Source organism: Hyperolius riggenbachi, chromosome 8 (genome assembly GCF_040937935.1).
Source record: "Hyperolius riggenbachi isolate aHypRig1 chromosome 8, aHypRig1.pri, whole genome shotgun sequence".
Taxonomy (NCBI): domain Eukaryota; kingdom Metazoa; phylum Chordata; class Amphibia; order Anura; family Hyperoliidae; genus Hyperolius; species Hyperolius riggenbachi.
In genome coordinates this window covers 9935428-9953691 of record NC_090653.1, presented here as the reverse complement: position 1 = coordinate 9953691, position 18264 = coordinate 9935428, and the positions used below count along the sequence as shown (strand labels likewise).

The 18264-nt window shown below is 48.3% G+C and overlaps 1 protein-coding gene across 2 annotated transcripts in view; it reads right to left on the bottom strand.

The window, feature by feature from the left end:
• Positions 1–764: 764 nt before the first annotated feature.
• LOC137528025 (xaa-Pro aminopeptidase 2-like) overlaps positions 765–18264 on the bottom strand; it is a 90078-nt gene continuing 72578 nt past the window's right edge. For both annotated transcript variants that reach the window (XM_068249244.1, XM_068249245.1), the window contains exons 18-22: positions 18069–18173; positions 12807–12866; positions 4968–5044; positions 2895–2993; positions 765–1071 (exon numbers count right to left, since the gene is read on the bottom strand). In XM_068249244.1, coding sequence (XP_068105345.1) covers positions 871–1071; positions 2895–2993; positions 4968–5044; positions 12807–12866; positions 18069–18173 — 542 coding nt within the window. In that variant the 3' untranslated portion in view covers positions 765–870. The remainder of the gene's footprint in view (positions 1072–2894; positions 2994–4967; positions 5045–12806; positions 12867–18068; positions 18174–18264) is intronic.

Sequence of the window (18264 nt, the reverse complement as noted above, 5' to 3'; positions counted from 1 at the left end):
GGTCTGCTCTACTATGCAGGCGCAGGAGACTTGCGCCTGCACAGTAGAGCGGCCCGACAGCGATCGGCTATTTCCGCCTATCTCCGAGTGGAGAGCCAATACTGCGCTGGAGCCGGGAATTTGACATCCCCGTAATTCCGGGAGCTTTATTACCACTGCCGTGGGACACAGGAGGACTGGGGAAGCCTCCATAGGATCCGGAGGCTTCCCCCACCTGAGGTGAGTACCCCCCAGGGGAACTTTTTATCAATATAGGTTTTCTTTAAAGTGTACCAGAGACCAACGATACTTATCTTTTTATACATACCTGGTGCTTCCTCCAGCCCCATGCGCACGGATCTCTCCCACACTGCCGTCCTCCGCTGCCTGCAGCTCTGGTATTGGGTCCCGTTACATCAGCCAGTCACTGCCAGTCTGCGCAAGTGAAGTGCGCTCTCTATGTATCTCTCCAGCGGCCGCCAGATGGATATGTAAAGAGCGCACTTCGTCTTGCACAGACTGGCCGCGACTGGCTGAAGTAACGGGACCCGATACGGGAGCTGCAGGCATCGGAGGACGGCGGCGTGGGAGCGATCCGATAGCTCTTAGTCTAATAGCAATCAGTGTATGAAGGCTGGGGTGGGAGGGATGGGAGGGGCGCACTGTAGTGTCTCAGCGTTGAGTGCTGGAGGACCTTGTCCCGGCTCTGGTATGGGAGGAGACCCCCTTGTTGTTTTTGGAATCGGGGTGTAAATAACAGCAATAAACACAGAGTAGGCTGCATGTCGTAGAAAAGTCATTTTATTGGGCCGGTGTATTTCGCCGCTCTAGGCCCCAGCATGGTTGGTTTCAGGTCACAGTGTGGCGTTTGTCCCGTGTCAGCGGTCGCTGTCAGATTTGTGCGTTCTGCAGGAAGAGATTGAGGATGACCGATAGCGTCAGTAATCCCAGCGAGGCGACCGCCAGCGTCCCATGTGACAGTGGCTGCGTGTTCCTCTCCAGCCACTTGTATTCCTCCTGCAGGCCCCGCCTCTCCAGCACCGGCAGCATGATCCTCCTTATCTTCCCGTAGTGTTCATTCACATGCTGGATCTATCAGGACACAAACATCAGACTTATAGAAGGTTTATGCATAACTGCAATCCTCTGGAGCATCCTGTTCCCTGATGCTTGTGGGACTCCAGAGGCACCGGCAGCTTCAAATATGTGTTTGCTGCTTTGTAATGGCATTTTATCAGCTGTTCTTTTAATCTGATGTATTTGGCAGAACTGTTCCTCATTTTGCTTTTATCTGCACAAACTCGTGTGTACTTTGACTCAGCCACAAACCTTTTAACAGTACGATGCTCATGCTAAGGTGTTTATGAAATATCTGAGGTTTTCGTACCTTGTCCAAGGCATTCAACTATTTCACACTTTTCGGCAGCAGAGGGATCATTTCTTTTTTTTATATACTGCTTGAAAATGGTGGTCTGCTTAATAATGTGGGAACACCCTTTTTTTTTAGTGTTTTTATCGGGCTCACCTGGCAAACTGGTTATCGGATGTGTCTGAGAGTGATCAAAACAGCCCTGAGACACAGCACCCTCCATGAGTTTAATTTAAAAAACGAAATATGTCATCTTTATGACACTTAAAGGGGAACTTCAGCCTAAACAAACATACTGTCATTAAGTTACATTAGTTATGTTAATTAAAATAGACAGGCAATATAATCTCTTGCCCACCCTGTTTTGAAAGAACAGGCAAATGTTTGTGATTTCACGATGGCAGCCATCTTTTTGGTTGAAAGGAGGTGACAGGGAGCATGAGACTCAGTTCCGACTGTCCTGTGTCCTGATCACCCCTCCCAGCTGCGTGCGCAGGGGCGTAGCAATAGGGGTTGCAGAGGTTGCGACCGCATCGGGGCCCTTGGGCCAGAGGGGCCCCGAAGGGCCCTCCCTCAACTACAGTATTAGATCTCTATTGCTCCTGTGCTCATAATAATGACTTCTATGGATACTTTGAATAGTGGTTATCATTAACAAACTGTTCCCCATCCCCTTCTTGCACCTCTGACATTGTAGTTGCCATTGGTAGGTTTTGGTGCGCCGTATCAATTGTTATGTATAGAGTGTTTGGGGGGCCCCATTGAAAAACTTGCATCGGGGCCCACAGCTCCTTAGCTACGTCACTGTGCGTGCGCTAGGCTTCAAATCTCAAATTAAAAGAAAAAAATATTGCCCCAAAACAGCAGAACGAGAACAACAACATCAGAAATCCCATCATGCTTTTCACAGCATCAGGGGGAAAATGCCCGGGCAGTTTTCTTCTCTAGCTAAAAATGAGGCTTGGGTAAAAAACAAAAACAAAGTTTTGATGGTGTGAAACTGATAAAGAAACACCAAGGGCTTGATTCTCTAAAGAGTGCTAACATAGTTAGCATGCCTGAAAGCTTTGCACGTGCTGCTAACTAGGGTGCTAAGTAGTGTGCACGGGCAAAGCTGTTACTGATCGCACGCTATTTGGTGCACGTGAAACATCGCGTGCAAATATGCTTATCAGGCTATTTTGCACACGGACGGTGCGAGGTTTTGCGCGCACCGGTGCGACGTTCTGCACGCACCAAATAGTGCTTAAACGTTGCGTGCGCAAACTTTTGCACGCATATTAGCACGTGCAAACCACTTTGCACATGTTAAGGGGCTTTTCACTGGCCTGCTAACACTTAGCACACTTTAGCGAATCAGGCCCCAAGCCTTTTCAGTGCTGCTGAGTAAATTTTTAGTCTGGAGGTTCACTTTAAATACAATTTGAATAATAATTTGGAACGCAGTGTAGTGTCCTGGCCGGAGAATGAACCCGGAACTTCAGCACTGCAAAGCGAAGGTACCATGCTGCTAATGAGAAAAAGTCATGCTAATCACATCGCTCACCTGCACATCTGTCATTAGGCTGATGTCAATCAGATTCCTGTCGTACGGCACCAAGGTGACTTTCTTGAAGGTCAGATATTTCTCCCCTCCGTATTGGTACTGCAAGGAAGAAAAGCAGGTGAATCCCAGTGAAGTACTTCCTGTCCAGCAGGAAGTACATCACTGGGTGGGGGGCGTGTGTGGGGGCGGAGCTATACATATGACCCTCTCAGTGCCGCAGGGTCATATGAATGATGTTTTGTGCGTTGTAGTGTGATGCGATAGCGGTGAAGTATCACACTGCAAATGCACCGGACCAGGTGTAAAAAGGGCCTCAAGCATAAAAGTAGGATAATTACTACATTAGAGGGAAGCCGCAGGATGGTCCAGAGGCTTCCCCGACCCTCTGTAAGCCCTAGGTTCCAGCCCTGGGTCCCTCTGAACATCATTGAGTTTTGCGTACGAGTACGCTCCACCCATTCCCGTGCATTGCGTTTCCTCCATGCACGAGCGTGTGTTCTGACAGTCATGGGTGGACCGGACTCGCACGTGAGCAGTTCTGACAGTCATGGGTGGACTGGACTCGCACGTGAGCAGTACTGACAGTCATGGGTGGACCGGACTCGCACGTGAGCAGTACTGACAGTCATGGGTGGACCGGACTCGCACGTGAGCAGTACTGACAGTCATGGGTGGACCGACTCGCACGTGAGCAGTACTGACAGTCATGGGTGGACCGGACTCGCACGTGAGCAGTACTGACAGTCATGGGTGGACCGGACTCGCACGTGAGCAGTACTGACAGTCATGGGTGGACCGGACTCGCACGTGAGCAGTACTGACAGTCATGGGTGGACCGGACTCGCACGTGAGCAGTACTGATAGTCATGGGTGGACCGGACTCGCACGTGAGCAGTACTGACAGTCATAGGTGGACCGGACTCGCACGTGAGCAGTACTGACAGTCATGGGTGGACCGGACTCGCACGTGAGCAGTACAGACAGTCATGGGTGGACCGGACTCGCACGTGAGCAGTACAGACAGTCATGGGTGGACCGGACTCGCACGTGAGCAGTACTGACAGTCATGGGTGGACCGGACTCGCACGTGAGCAGTACTGATAGTCATGGGTGGACCGGACTCGCACGTGAGCAGTACTGACAGTCATAGGTGGACCGGACTCGCACGTGAGCAGTACTGACAGTCATGGGTGGACCGGACTCGCACGTGAGCAGTACAGACAGTCATGGGTGGACCGGACTCGCACGTGAGCAGTACAGACAGTCATGGGTGGACCGGACTCGCATGTGAGCAGTACTGACAGTCATGGGGACCGGACTCGCACGTGAGCAGTACTGACAGTCATGGGTGGACCAGACTCGCACGTGAGCAGTACTGACAGTCATGGGTGGACCGGACTCGCACGTGAGCAGTACTGACAGTCATGGGTGCACCGGACTCGCACGTGAGCAGTACTGACAGTCATGGGTGCACCGGACTCGCACGTGAGCAGTACTGACAGTGATGGGTGGACCGGACTCGCACGTGAGCAGTACAGACAGTCATGGGTGGACCGGACTCGCACGTAAGCAGTACAGACAGTCATGGGTGGACCGGACTCGCATGTGAGCAGTACTGACAGTCATGGGGACCGGACTCGCACGTGAGCAGTACTGACAGTCATGGGTGGACCAGACTCGCACGTGAGCAGTACTGACAGTCATGGGTGGACCGGACTCGCACGTGAGCAGTACTGACAGTCATGGGTGCACCGGACTCGCACGTGAGCAGTACTGACAGTCATGGGTGGACCGGACTCGCACGTGAGCAGTACTGACAGTCATGGGTGGACCGGACTCGCACGTGAGCAGTACTGACAGTCATGGGTAGACCGGACTCGCACGTGAGCAGTACTGACAGTCATGGGTGGACCGGACTCGCACGTGAGCAGTACTAACAGTCATAGGTGGACCGGACTCGCACGTGAGCAGTACAGACGCGCTCATACACAGATGGAAGCAGACAAGATCTTCTCACTGATCCTCTCTATTGGACAATTACAGTTTGAAAAGGACAACAGAGTGACACAAAACCTTTGTTTCTGCCTCCACCACGACTGTGATGTCCTCAATACGAATGCCGAAGCTTCCATCATGGTAATAGCCAGGCTCTAGAGAGAGAGAGAGAGAGAGAGAGAGAGAGAGAGAGAGACATCATGAGTACAGGCACCTATAGATGCGGGTATAGGCGACTATAGATATGAGTACGGGCACCTATAGATACAAGTACTGGCACCTATAGCTATGCATAGAGGCACCTATAGATACAAGTACAGGCACCTATAGATATGAGTATGGGCACCTATAGATACAAGTACAGGCACCTATAGCTACGCATAGAGGCACCTATAGATACATGTACAGGCACCTATAGATGAGTACGGACACCTATAGCTACGAGTACAGTCACATGTAGATATGAGTATGGGCACCTATAGCTACGAGTACAGTCACATATAGATATGAGTACAGGCACCTATAGCTACGAGTACAGTCACCTATAGTTACAAGTACAGGCACCTATAGCTACGCATAGAGGCACCTATAGATACAAGTACAGGCACCTATAGATGAGTATGGGCACCTATAGCTACGAGTACAGTCACATGTAGATATGAGTATGGGCACCTATAGATACAAGTACAGGCACCTATAGCTACGCATAGAGGCACCTATAGATACAAGTACAGGCACCTATAGATATGAGTATGGGCGCCTGTAGCTACGAGTACAGTCACATATAGATATGAGTACAGGCACCTATAGATATGAGTACAGACACCTATAGCTATGAGTACAGTCACCTAAAGATACAGGTACAGGATCCTATAGATATGAGTACAGGATCCTATAGATATGAGTACGGGCACCTATAGATATGAGTACGGGCACCTATCAATAGGAGTACAGGCACCTATAGCTACAAGTACGGGCACCTGTAGATATGAGCACAGGCACCTGTAGATACGGGTATAGGCACCCATAGATACACGTACAGGTGCCTAAATAAGAGCACAGGCACCTATAGGAATGGGTACAGGCACTTATAGATACAGATGCAGGCACCTATAGATATGAGAACAGGCACCAATAGATAAGAGTGCAGAACCTATAGATACTGGTACAAGCACCTATAGATACCAGTACACGCACCTAAAGATATGGGTTTAGGCACTTAAAGATCAGAATCAGAATCAGTTTTATTTCGCCAAGTACAGCTGGAGCTATAATCGGAATTATTTGTGGTACACATGGCATAGACAGAGTAGAGACACACAAACACATGCAATTTGAAATACAGTAGTCAGATAGACAGATAGTGATGCCGGTAAATGCTAGTAAAGGCCCCCATTTCCGGATTGAGACCGGGGACCAGCTGACCTCCCGGCAATTAGAAAAGCAGGCCGGACCGGGGAGGGTCAGAGTTCAGTGACCGAACGGCTTGGGGGAAGAAAGTGTTCTTCCGCCTGGTGGTTTTGGCTGGTATAGTCCTGTAGCGACGGCCCAACGGGAGGAGCTTGAAGTAGTGGTTGCCAGGGTGAGAGGGGTCACGGGAGATCATGGTGGCCCTCTTCCTCAACCTAGTGGAGTGGAGGAGGTCAAGAGGTGGAAGAGGAGACCCGATGATTCTCTCTGCATCAGCTATGACCCTCTGCAGTTTATGCTTATCACTTGCCGTGGCGCCCGCGTACCAAACAATGACTGAGGAGCAGAGGATGGATTCTATGGTGGCAGTATAGAAGCTGGTCAGTAGTTCCCTGGGCATGCCAAATCTCTTCAGTTGGCGCAGGAAGAACAACCTCTGCTGGGATTTCTTTAGAATTTTTGTGGTGTTTTGCCCCCATTTCAGGTTATTGGTGAGAGTCGTGCCAAGGAACCGAACCGATGACACCGTAGAGACTTCTGTTCCTCCAATGAGGACAGGTGGGGGGGGGGAGGGTTCCTCCTGAAGTCTACAACTAGTTCAACAGTCTTTGCTGTGTTGAGAACTAGATTGTTCACCCTGCACCAGTTGCATATTCTCTCGACCTCGCTCCGGTATTCGTGCTCCCCGTTGCTTCCAATTAGGCCAATAATAGTGGTGTCATCTGCAAATTTGATGACCTTCACGGAGTCAGCGGATGAGATGCAATTGTTGGTATAGAGGGAGAATAGTAGAGGTGACAGAACACAGCCTTGTGGAGCCCCGGTGTTGGTGGTTCGAACACTGGAGTAGTATTTGCCGAGCTTCACCTGTTGCGTTCTGTTAGTCAGGAAGTCCTTGATCCATGCTCGGAGAGTGGGATCAACTCCGAGCTGGGTCAGGTTGGTGATCAGGATGTCAGGGCAGATCGTGTTGAACGCTGAGCTAAAGTCTAGTAACAGGATCCTGGCATAGGAGGCCGGGCTGTCTAAGTGCTCAGTGATGTGTGCCACGCTGACATTGATGGCATCCTCCACGGCAGTGGCGGCTCCAGGAATTTTTTTTAGGGGGTGCTATGCAGGTGCTGGACTAATTTCCGGGGGAGCTGACCACCCGCGGCAAAAAAAATGGGCGTGGTCATGACCGGATGAGGGCGGGGCTAACTAATTTAGCGTGAACCCAGGGTGAGAGTGATATGGTGGCTGCCATATTTATTTCCTTTTAAACAATTCTAGTTGCCTGGCAGCCCAGCTGATCTATTTGGCTGTAGTAGTGAACTGAATTACACCAGAAACAAGCATGCAGCTAATCTTGTCAGTTCTGACAATATTGTCAGAAACCCCTGACCTGCTGCATGCTTGTTCAGGGTCTATGGTTGAAAGAATTAGAGGCAGAGGACCAACACGGCAGCCCGGCAGCTGGTATTACTTAAAAGGAGATAAATATGGCAGCCTCAATATTATTCTCACCTCGGGTTCCCTTTAAAAGTGCAACGCAAAGACAGAGGGCCCAAGTATTGGTGCCCCTTTCCCCAGAAAATTCACATAATTGTGCAGGTTTTCTCAAGAAAATACACGTAATGTGAGCAGATTTGAACAAAAAACATGTTCAATAACCCCAATATGCACAATCGGTAGCAGATATGGCCCCAATATGCAAAATCGGTAGCAGATATGACCCCAATATGCACAATCGGTAGCAGATATGACCCCAATATGCACAATCGGTAGCAGATATGACCCCAATATGCACAATCGGTAGCAGATATGGCCCCAATATGCACAATCGGTAGCAGATATGGCCCCAATATGCACAATCGGTAGCAGATATGACCCCAATATGCACAATCGGTAGCAGATATGACCCCAATATGCACAATCGGTAGCAGATATGACCCCAATATGCACAATCGGTAGCAGATATGACCCCAATATGCACAATCCGTAGCAGAAATGACCCTAATATGCACAATCCGTAGCAGATATGACCCCAATATGCACAATCCGTAGCAGAAATGACCCCAATATGCACAATCCGTAGCAGAAATGACCCCAATATGCACAATCCATAGCAGAAATGACCCCAATATGCACAATCCGTAGCAGATATGACCCCAATATGCACAATCCGTAGCAGAAATGACCCCAATATGCACAATCCGTAGCAGAAATGACCCCAATATGCACAATCTGTAGCAGAAATGACCCCAATATGCACAATCAGCACCACCTGAAAAAGAAAAGAAAAACCCATTTACTCACCTACAGCCAGAAAACCTTCTTTCCCGACCTCCTGTCCCGACCTCCTTGTGGCGCGAAGCGCCCGCGCGCCCACGATCCTCTTCCTTCCCGACGTCACAAGACTTCCTGCCTGCATGCTGAGAGCAGGGCTACGGGAAAATGGCCGCCCGAAGCCATGCACTGCAGACTTTTCGAGTCTGCAGAACAGGGCTTCGGGCGGCCATCTTACCGTAGCCCTACCTGCTGCTCCGGGCTGCCGCTGTGTGAACTGACTTGGCGTCTTTTAGACGCCTGAAGTCAGTTCACTCCAGGGGGTGCTTTGGGGGTGCTTGGACAATTCTAGGGGGTGCTCGAGCACCCCCAAGCACCCCCCTGGCGCCGCCCCTGCTCCACGGATCTGTTTGCCCTATATGCAAATTGGAGCGGGTCTAAAAGGGTGTCCGTGGACCTCTTCAGGTGGGCAAGGACCAACCGCTCAAGGAGCTTCATGATGTTAGAGGTTAGGGCCACTGGGCGGAAGTTATTATGCTCAGTACTGCCTGGTTTTTTAGGGACTGGTACAATTATAGACCTCTTGAAGCAGGAGGGGACTGTACCATCAGATAATGACTGCTTAAATAAGGAGGTGAGCACAGGGGCTAGCTGATCGGCACAGGTTCGCAGGCAGACAGACGACACTCCGTCCGGGCCGGAAGATTTCCTGGGGTTCAGCTTCCGGAGATGCCGGAGTACATCTGATTCCATAACAGCGCTAGGAGCCAGGGCGCCAGGTTCACCCGAGGTCGATGCGGATTTGCCCACGGGCTGGTTGGGATGTTGCTCGAACCTGCAGTAGAACTCGTTTAGCTCCTCCGCCAGTCGAGGGCTCGGGGTCGCCGTTTGGGATGCTGGTTTGAAGTTCGTGGCTGCTCTCAGGCCCTTCCATACTTCCCGTGTGTTGGTGGACTGGAGGCAAAGCCCCAGCTTCTCAGCGTAGGCCCTCTTTGCCGATCGCAGTTCTCTTTTCAGGGTGAGCCTAGCCTCTCTGAAATCCTCTAAGGAGCCAGACCTGTGCGCCTCCTCTTTGCGTTTCCGAAGTCGGCGAAGCCTGTCGTTGAACCAAGGCTTGTTGTTGGGGTAGACCCTGAAGGACTTGGATGGGATACACACTTCCTCGCAGAAGGTAATGTAGGATGAGATGTTCTCGGCCCATTCATCAAGGGTGGGTGCCTTCAGAGCCGTCCAGTCGGTGGTTTCAAAGCAAGCTTGGAGCCCCAGTTTGGCATCCACTGTCCATTTTTTCACGGTTTTGGTGATGGGCTTAGAAGTCTCCAGGAGCCTCCTGTAGGTGGGGATCAGGTGTATTGTGTTGTGGTCAGAGTTTCCCAGGGGGGCTCCCTGGATAGCCTTGTAGGCGTTCTTGTGGACCGTGTAGCAGTGGTCCAGGGTGTTACAGTTCCTGGTAGGGCAGGAGATGTGCTGCTTATAGAGGGGCCTCACGTGCCGAAGGTTCGCCTTATTGAAGACGCCCAAGATGATGAACAGGGCCTCTGGGAGGGCTGTTTCCCACCGCGAGATACAGTCGCTGAGTACATGCAGGGCGGTCTTGGAGCATGCATCGGGTGGAATGTAGACTCCAACGAGGACAAGGGAAGAGAATTCCCTCGGAGAGTACTGGGGTCTGCAGTTTATGGCAAGGAGCTCAATGTCTGGGGTGCAGGCCTTGTGGAGAGTGGTGGTGTTTGAGCACCAGGAGGTGTTTATGTAAAAGCAGATTCCGCCGCCTCTCGTTTTCCCAGAGAGGGCTGCGTCACGGTCTGCTCTTAGGAGGCTGTAGCCTGGTACCTGTAGGGAGTCGTCGGGGATGCTGCCGCACAGCCAGGTCTCGGTAAAACAGAGAACAGGGGTGTTTCTGCTGATCTGGGGTTTGCTGTCAAGAAGGAGGAGCAGCTCGTCCAGTTTGTTGGGGAGTGAGCAGACGTTTGCTAGTAGGATGGCATGGACAGGCGAGCGTAGGCCTTTCCTTTTCAGTCGGACCTGGGCCCCCGCCCTCCATGAGTGCAGACACCTATAGATACTGGTACAAGCACCTATAGATATGGATAAAGGCACTATATACCGTATGCAGAGAGGTGATTATTTTCTCTGCTCTTGACTCCGCATATTGAGGGAGAGAGGGCTACCTAATATAGGGGGCACCTTTACTGGGGAGGGGGATACCTAATAATGGGGGCACCTTTACTGGGGAGGGGGATACCTAATATTGGGGGCACATCTGGCTACTTATACTGGCTGTGGGGGGCTGCTTAATACATGGGTACATCTGGACAGGGCTGGGCCGACGCAGAGGCGAGAGAGGCTCTAGCCTCAGGGCACAGTGTAGGAGGGGGTGCCGGGCAGAGTCGAGAGGCTCCAGCCTCAGGGTGCTGTGTAGGAGGGGGCGCAGGGCGAGGCCGTGGCAGAGGCGAGAGAGGCTCCAGCCTCAGGGTGCAGTGTAGGAGGGGGTACACAACTCACTCAGATATCATTCCCCTATTGTGTTTGAAGCAGATGAGAAGCAATACATGGGAATACCTGGCAGTGACTGCAAGCCAGATAGCTAGAGATTAAGGTGTTGGGAGCCCTGGGGAGCCTCTTAAAGAGAATCTGTATTGTTAAAATCGCACAAAAGTAAACATACCAGTGCGTTAGGGGACTTCTCCTATTACCCTCTGACACAATTTCGCCACTCCTCGACGCATTAAAAGTGGTTAAAAACAGTTTTAAAAAGTTTGTTTATAAACAAACAAAATGGCCACCAAAACAGGAAGTAGGTTGATGTACAATATGTCCACACACAGAAAATACATCCATACACAAGCAGGCTGTATACAGCCTTCCTTTTGAATCTCAAGAGATCATTTGTGTGTTTCTTTCCCCCTGCATTTCTCATGCACAGAAGTTTCAGGCTGCTCTTTTCTTCCTGCAAACAGCTTTGCCCTTGTCTGAATTTCCTCAGTATGTGAAAGCCCAGCCAGCTCAGAGGACGATTTATCCAGCTTGTAAAAGATAAGAGAGAAGCTGCTCTAATCCTAAATAATACACAGGCAGTGTGCATAGAGGGCCTGGAAGGGGGAGTTCATAGCAGAACCACAACACTGAAGAACGTGGCAGCCTTCCAGACACAGGCTGACAAGTCTGACAGGGGAAAGATACATTGATTTATTACAGAGACAGTGATAGTAGAAAGTGCTGCAGTAAGCCAGAACACATTAGAATAGCTTTTTGAACTTGTAGGATGATAAAAAACAGGATGCAATTTTTGTTACGGAGTCTCTTTAAGCTCAACACACATCATACAATCTTGGTTGGACAGATTTACCAAATCTATGTAGTATAAGGGCTAACAGATTGAAAATACCTTGAATGATTGATTGGATAAGCTCTTATACTACATGAAAGTGGTAAGATTGAACAACCTAGATTGTATGGAGTGTGTTAAGCCTTAGTCTATTAGCAATCAGTGTGTGACGGCTGTGGTGGGGAGGGGGGGAGGGATGGGGGGGGGCGCACTTTGGTGTCTCAGCCTTGGGTGCTGGAGGACCTTGTCCCGGTTCTGCATCTGGATGCCTATACGGGGGGATCTAATACTGGGGGGCACATCTGGTTACCTATACTGGGAGGAACCTACCTTATGGTACATCTGGGTCCATAATGGGGGGGGGGGAGACCTACATAATAGTGGGGCATATCTGACTACCTATGCTGGAGGGCAACTTAATACTGGAGGTACATTTGCCATCCATATTGGGGGGGGGGGGGGGGATTGGGGGAGGGGGAATCCAACAAAAAAACTTGAGGCACATCTGGTTACCTATATGGGGAAAATGATGGAGGGAGGTGAAGGTGATTCCCGGTCAAAAACACCCTTGTGGTGCGGTTTGGCAGGTGAACCCCACCATGTTTGTATCAGTAGTTGTGGGTTGCAGAGGGCGGAGTTAAGGGGGGCAGAACTTATGTGCCTAGAGGCTCCCAAGATGTATATCTGGCCTTGATTATAATGATATAATATCTATAATGAACACCACACACTGCTCAAGGAATCTCTTCATGATGCTTTAAATCTAAATTAATTTCTGTAACTGGGTTTCAAAACTCACATCCAGCAGATACAAAGCCTTTCAGCAGTATGGACAAACGGGCAACATGAGGGCCTGTTCTATACAATGATCATTCCTCCTGCGTAGGGTTACAGTGTCTCAGCACACCTACCTATAGAGGTGAACATTCCTTTGGTAAAAGCAATGTTCCCTGACCGAAATCCCACCGGCCCTGGAGATGGGAAACAAACACAGGAAAAGTGAAAAAAAAATGATACAACATATATACAGCATCTCATAAAAGTGATTACCCCTTTAACAAGCATGTCTCCAGACCTAAACCCAACTGAGCATCTGTGGGGGGTCCTCATATGGACGGTGGAGGAGCGCAAGGTCTCTAACATCCACCAGCTCCATCATGGAGGAGGGGAAGAGGATTCCAGGGGCTCCTCTAGTGACCTCCATGCCCGAGAGAGATACAGCCGTGCAGGTTTATAATGGTGGCACAATTGTGACATTCTACACTTAGGGGTGTACTCACTTTTGTTGCCAGTGGTTTAGACATTAATGGCCGTTTGTTATTTTGATAGGACAGCAAATTGACACAGTTATATAAGTTGGACACTGACTGCTTTACATTGTATCACAGTGTTACATCTGCAGTGCTGTCCCATGAGAAGATATCATACAATATTTACACTGTTATACAAGCTGTACACTGACTGCTTTACATTGTATCACAGTGTTACATCTGCAGTGCTGTCCCATGAGAAGATATCATACAATATTACACTGTTATACAAGCTGTACACTGACTGCTTTACATTGTATCACAGTGTTACATCTGCAGTGCTGTCCCATGAGAAGATATCATACAATATTACACTGTTATACAAGCTGTACATTGACTGCTTTACATTGTGTCACAGTGGCACATCTGCAGTGCTGTCCCATGAGAAGATATCATACAATATTACACTGTTATACAAGCTGTACATTGACTGCTTTACATTGTGTCACAGTGGCACATCTGCAGTGCTGTCCCATGCGAAGATATCATACAATATTACACTGTTATACAAGCTGTACACTGACTGCTTTACATTGTATCACAGTGTCACATCTGCAGTGTTGTCCCATGAGAAGATATCATACAATATTTACACTGTTATACAAGCTGTACACTGACTGCTTTACATTGTATCACAGTGTCACATCTGCAGTGTTGTCCCATGAGAAGATATCATACAATATTACACTGTTATACAAGCTGTACACTGACTGTTTTACATTGTATCACAGTGTCACATCTGCAGTGCTGTCCCATGAAAAGATATCATACAATATTACACTGTTATACAAGCTGTACACTGACTGCTTTACATTGTATCACAGCCTCACATCTGCAGTGCTGTCCCATGAGAAGATATCATACAATATTACACTGTTATACAAGCTGTACACTGACTGCTTTACATTGTATCACAGTGTCACATGTGCAGTGCTGTCCCATGAGAAGATATCATACAATATTTACACTGTTATACAAGCTGTACACTGACTGCTTTACATTGTATCACAGTGTCACATCTGCAGTGTTGTCCCATGAGAAGATATCATACAATATTTACACTGTTATACAAGCTGTACACTGACTGCTTTACATTGTATCACAGCCTCACATCTGCAGTGCTGTCCCATGAGAAGATATCATACAATATTTACACTGTTATACAAGCTGTACACTGACTGCTTTACATTGTATCACAACGTCACATCTGCAATGCTGTCCCATGAGAAGATATCATACAATATTTACACTGTTATACAAGCTGTACACTGACTGCTTTACATTGTATCACAGTGTCACATCTGCAGTGCTGTCCCATGAGAAGATATCATACAATATTTACACTGTTATACAAGCTGTATACTGTCTGCTTTACATTGTATCACAGCCTCACATCTACAGTGCTGTCCCATGAGAAGATATCATACAATATTTACACTGTTATACAAGCTGTACACTGACTGCTTTACATTGTATCACAGTGTCACATCTGCAGTGCTGTCCCATGAGAAGATATCATACAATATTTACACTGTTATACAAGCTGTACACTGACTGCTTTACATTGTATCACAGCCTCACATCTGCAGTGCTGTCCCATGAGAAGATATCATACAATATTTACAATGTTATACAAGCTGTATACTGACTGCTTTACATTGTATCACAGTGTCACATCTGCAGTGCTGTCCCATGAGAAGATATCATACAATATTTACACTGTTACACAAGCTGTACACTGACTGCTTTACATTGTATCACAGTGTCACATCTGCAGTGCTGTCCCATGAGAAGATATCATACAATATTTACACTGTTATACAAGCTGTACACTGACTGCTTTACATTGTGTCCAGGGCCGGCCCGCTCATGAGGCGGGGTGAAACTTTTGCCTCAGGCGGCAAATTTCTAGGGGCGGCATCCGCCCGTCGGAGGGTGCGGGGAGCCGGCCGCCCAGCTGGAGGGGTAGCGGGCAGGACGGGGGTATTGGGCCTAGTGGTGGGGAGGGGGGTCGGACCCCCCCCTCCCTCGCCTGGGTCCCCGTCCTCCGCTCCCCTCCAGCCTTAAATACATCAGAACTAGCGCAACTCGTAAGAGGCAGTGGGCGGGGAGGACTCACCTCTTCCTCGCTCGATCCAGCGTGCGCTCCACTGACGTCACTTCCTGCACGCCGCGCCCACTGTATTGTAAATGGACGGCGCTGCAGGAAGGGACGTCAGTGGAGCGCACGCTGGATCGAGCGAGGAAGAGGTGAGTCCTCCCCGCCCACTGCCTCTTACGAGTTGCGCTAGTTCTGATGTATTTAAGGCTGGAGGGGAGCGGAGGACGGGGACCCAGGCGAGGGAGGGGGGGGGTCCGACCCCCCTCCCCGCCGCTAGGCCCAATACCCCCGTCCTGCCCGCTACCCCTCCAGCCAGGGGGGGAGGCGGCAGCAGCAATTTTTTTTAAAATTTGCCTCAGGCGGCAAAAAGTCTAGGGCCGGCCCTGATTGTGTCACAGTGTCACATCTGCAGTGTTGTCCCATGAGAAGATATCATACAATATTACACTGTTATACAAGCTGTACACTGACTGCTTTACATTGTATCCCAGCGTCACATCTGCAGTGCTGTCCCATGAGAAGATATCATACAATATTTACACTGGTATACAAGCTGTGCACTGACTGCTTTACATTGTATCACAGTGTCACATCTGCAGTGCTGTCCCATGAGAAGATATCATACATTATTACACTGTTATACAACCTGTACATTGACTGCTTTACATTGTATCACAGTGTCGCATCTGCAGTGCTGTCCCATGAGAAGTTATCATACAATATCTACACTGTTATACAAGCTGTACACTGACTGCTTTACATTGTATCACAGTGTCACATCTGCAGTGCTGTCCCATGAGAAGATATCATACACTATTTACACTGTTATACAAGCTGCACACTGACTGCTTTACATTGTGTCACAGTGTCACATCTGCAGTGCTGTCCCATGAGAAGATATCATACAATATTACACTGTCATACAAGCTGTACACTGACTGCTTTACATTGTATCACAGTGTCACATCTGCAGTGCTGTCCCATGAGAAGATATCACACAATATTACACTGTCATACAAGCTGTACACTGACTGCTTTACATTGTATCACAGTGTCACATCTGCAGTGCTGTCCCATGAGAAGATATCATACAATATTACACTGCCATACAAGCTGTACACTGACTGCTTTACATTGTATCACAGTGTCACATCTGCAGTGCTGTCCCATGAGAAGATATCATACACTATTTACACTGTTATACAAGCTGTACACTGACTGCTTTACATTGTGTCACAGTGTCACATCTGCAGTGCTGTCCCATGAGAAGATATCAGACAATATTACACTGTTATACAAGCTGCACACTGACTGCTTTACATTGTGTCACAGTGTCACATCTGCAGTGCTGTCCCATGAGAAGATATCATACAATATTACACTGTCATACAAGCTGTACACTGACTGCTTTACATTGTATCACAGTGTCACATCTGCAGTGCTGTCCCATGAGAAGATATCATACAATATTAACACTGTTATACAAGCTGTACACTGACTGCTTTACATTGTGTCACAGTGTCACATCTGCAGTGTTGTCCCATGAGAAGATATCATACAATATTACACTGTCATACAAGCTGTACACTGACTGCTTTACATTGTATCACAGTGTCACATCTGCAGTGCTGTCCCATGAGAAGATATCATACAATATTAACACTGTTATACAAGTTGTACACTGACTGCTTTACATTGTATCACAGCGTCACATCTGCAGTGCTGTCCCATGAGAAGATATCATACAATATTTACAATGTTATACAAGCTGTACACTGACTGCTTTACATTGTATCACAGACTCACATCTGCAGTGCTGTCCCATGAGAAGATATCATACAATATTACACTGTTATACAAGCTGTACACTGACTGCTTTACATTGTGTCACAGCGTCACATCTGCAGTGCTGTCCCATGAGAAGATATCATACAATATTACACTGTTATACAAGCTGCACACTGACTGCTTTACATTGTGTCACAGTGTATCTCTGCTAACCTGATGAAGTGGGAAGGGCCTGATTCACAAAGCGGTGATAACTCAGTTATCACGCCTAAAAGACTTTAGGCATGATAACCTTTGCACCACACTGGTGAAAAGCCAGTTTAGGCGTTATAAGTTTAGGTGTGATAAGTTTAGGCATGCTAAGTTTAGATAAGTGTAGATAGCGTGCAAAGTCCCGCACGCAAAGCAGCACCATTAAACTCTATGCGAAGTGCACCAGACTTTGCTAGCGCAAAACTTTTGATCAGCTGTGCACTGCGGTGCTAACGCAGTTGGTGCTTAAACTTATCACACCTAAACTTATCACACCTAAACTTATCATGCCTAAACTTATCACACCTAAACTTATCACACCTAAACTTATCATGCCTAAACTGAGTTTAGGCGTGATAAAGGGCTTTTCACCAGGGTGCTAACTGTTAGCACCGCTTTGTGAATCAGGCCCGAAATGTGCAAGAAATGCATTGACTGACCTGATTTTGTGCACTAAAACTCTTGAAAACTCATTTGAGTTGTTGTTATCTACAGGAGAGCTAAGCCAATTACACCTCTCCCTTTTCAAAGTTTACTAATTCTTTTATATATTTTTGGGTGTTTCTATCGAAAAATTACGATTATGGGAAATTCGAGCTCATCATCAGTACTGTGACAGGGAAATGTGAACAGCAGGAAAAGTTGAACATTTTTTTGATGTGCTTTTTAAATGGAACATTTTTTCTTAACCCTAAAAAAAAAAAAAAATTGGAAAAACTCACCCTCGTGAACAGAGAAAAAATTTCCAATGCCGTGTCCGGTTCCGTGGCCGAAATTCAGCCCCACCTCCCACAGGGCTTGTCGGGCGATGGATTCTATGACACTCCCTGCGAGCACAAACAAGTCAGAAATGTGAGAAAAAAACGCAACAATCATCGTCTACAGCAACGTCAGCAGCCAGGATGTGCGGCATCAGAC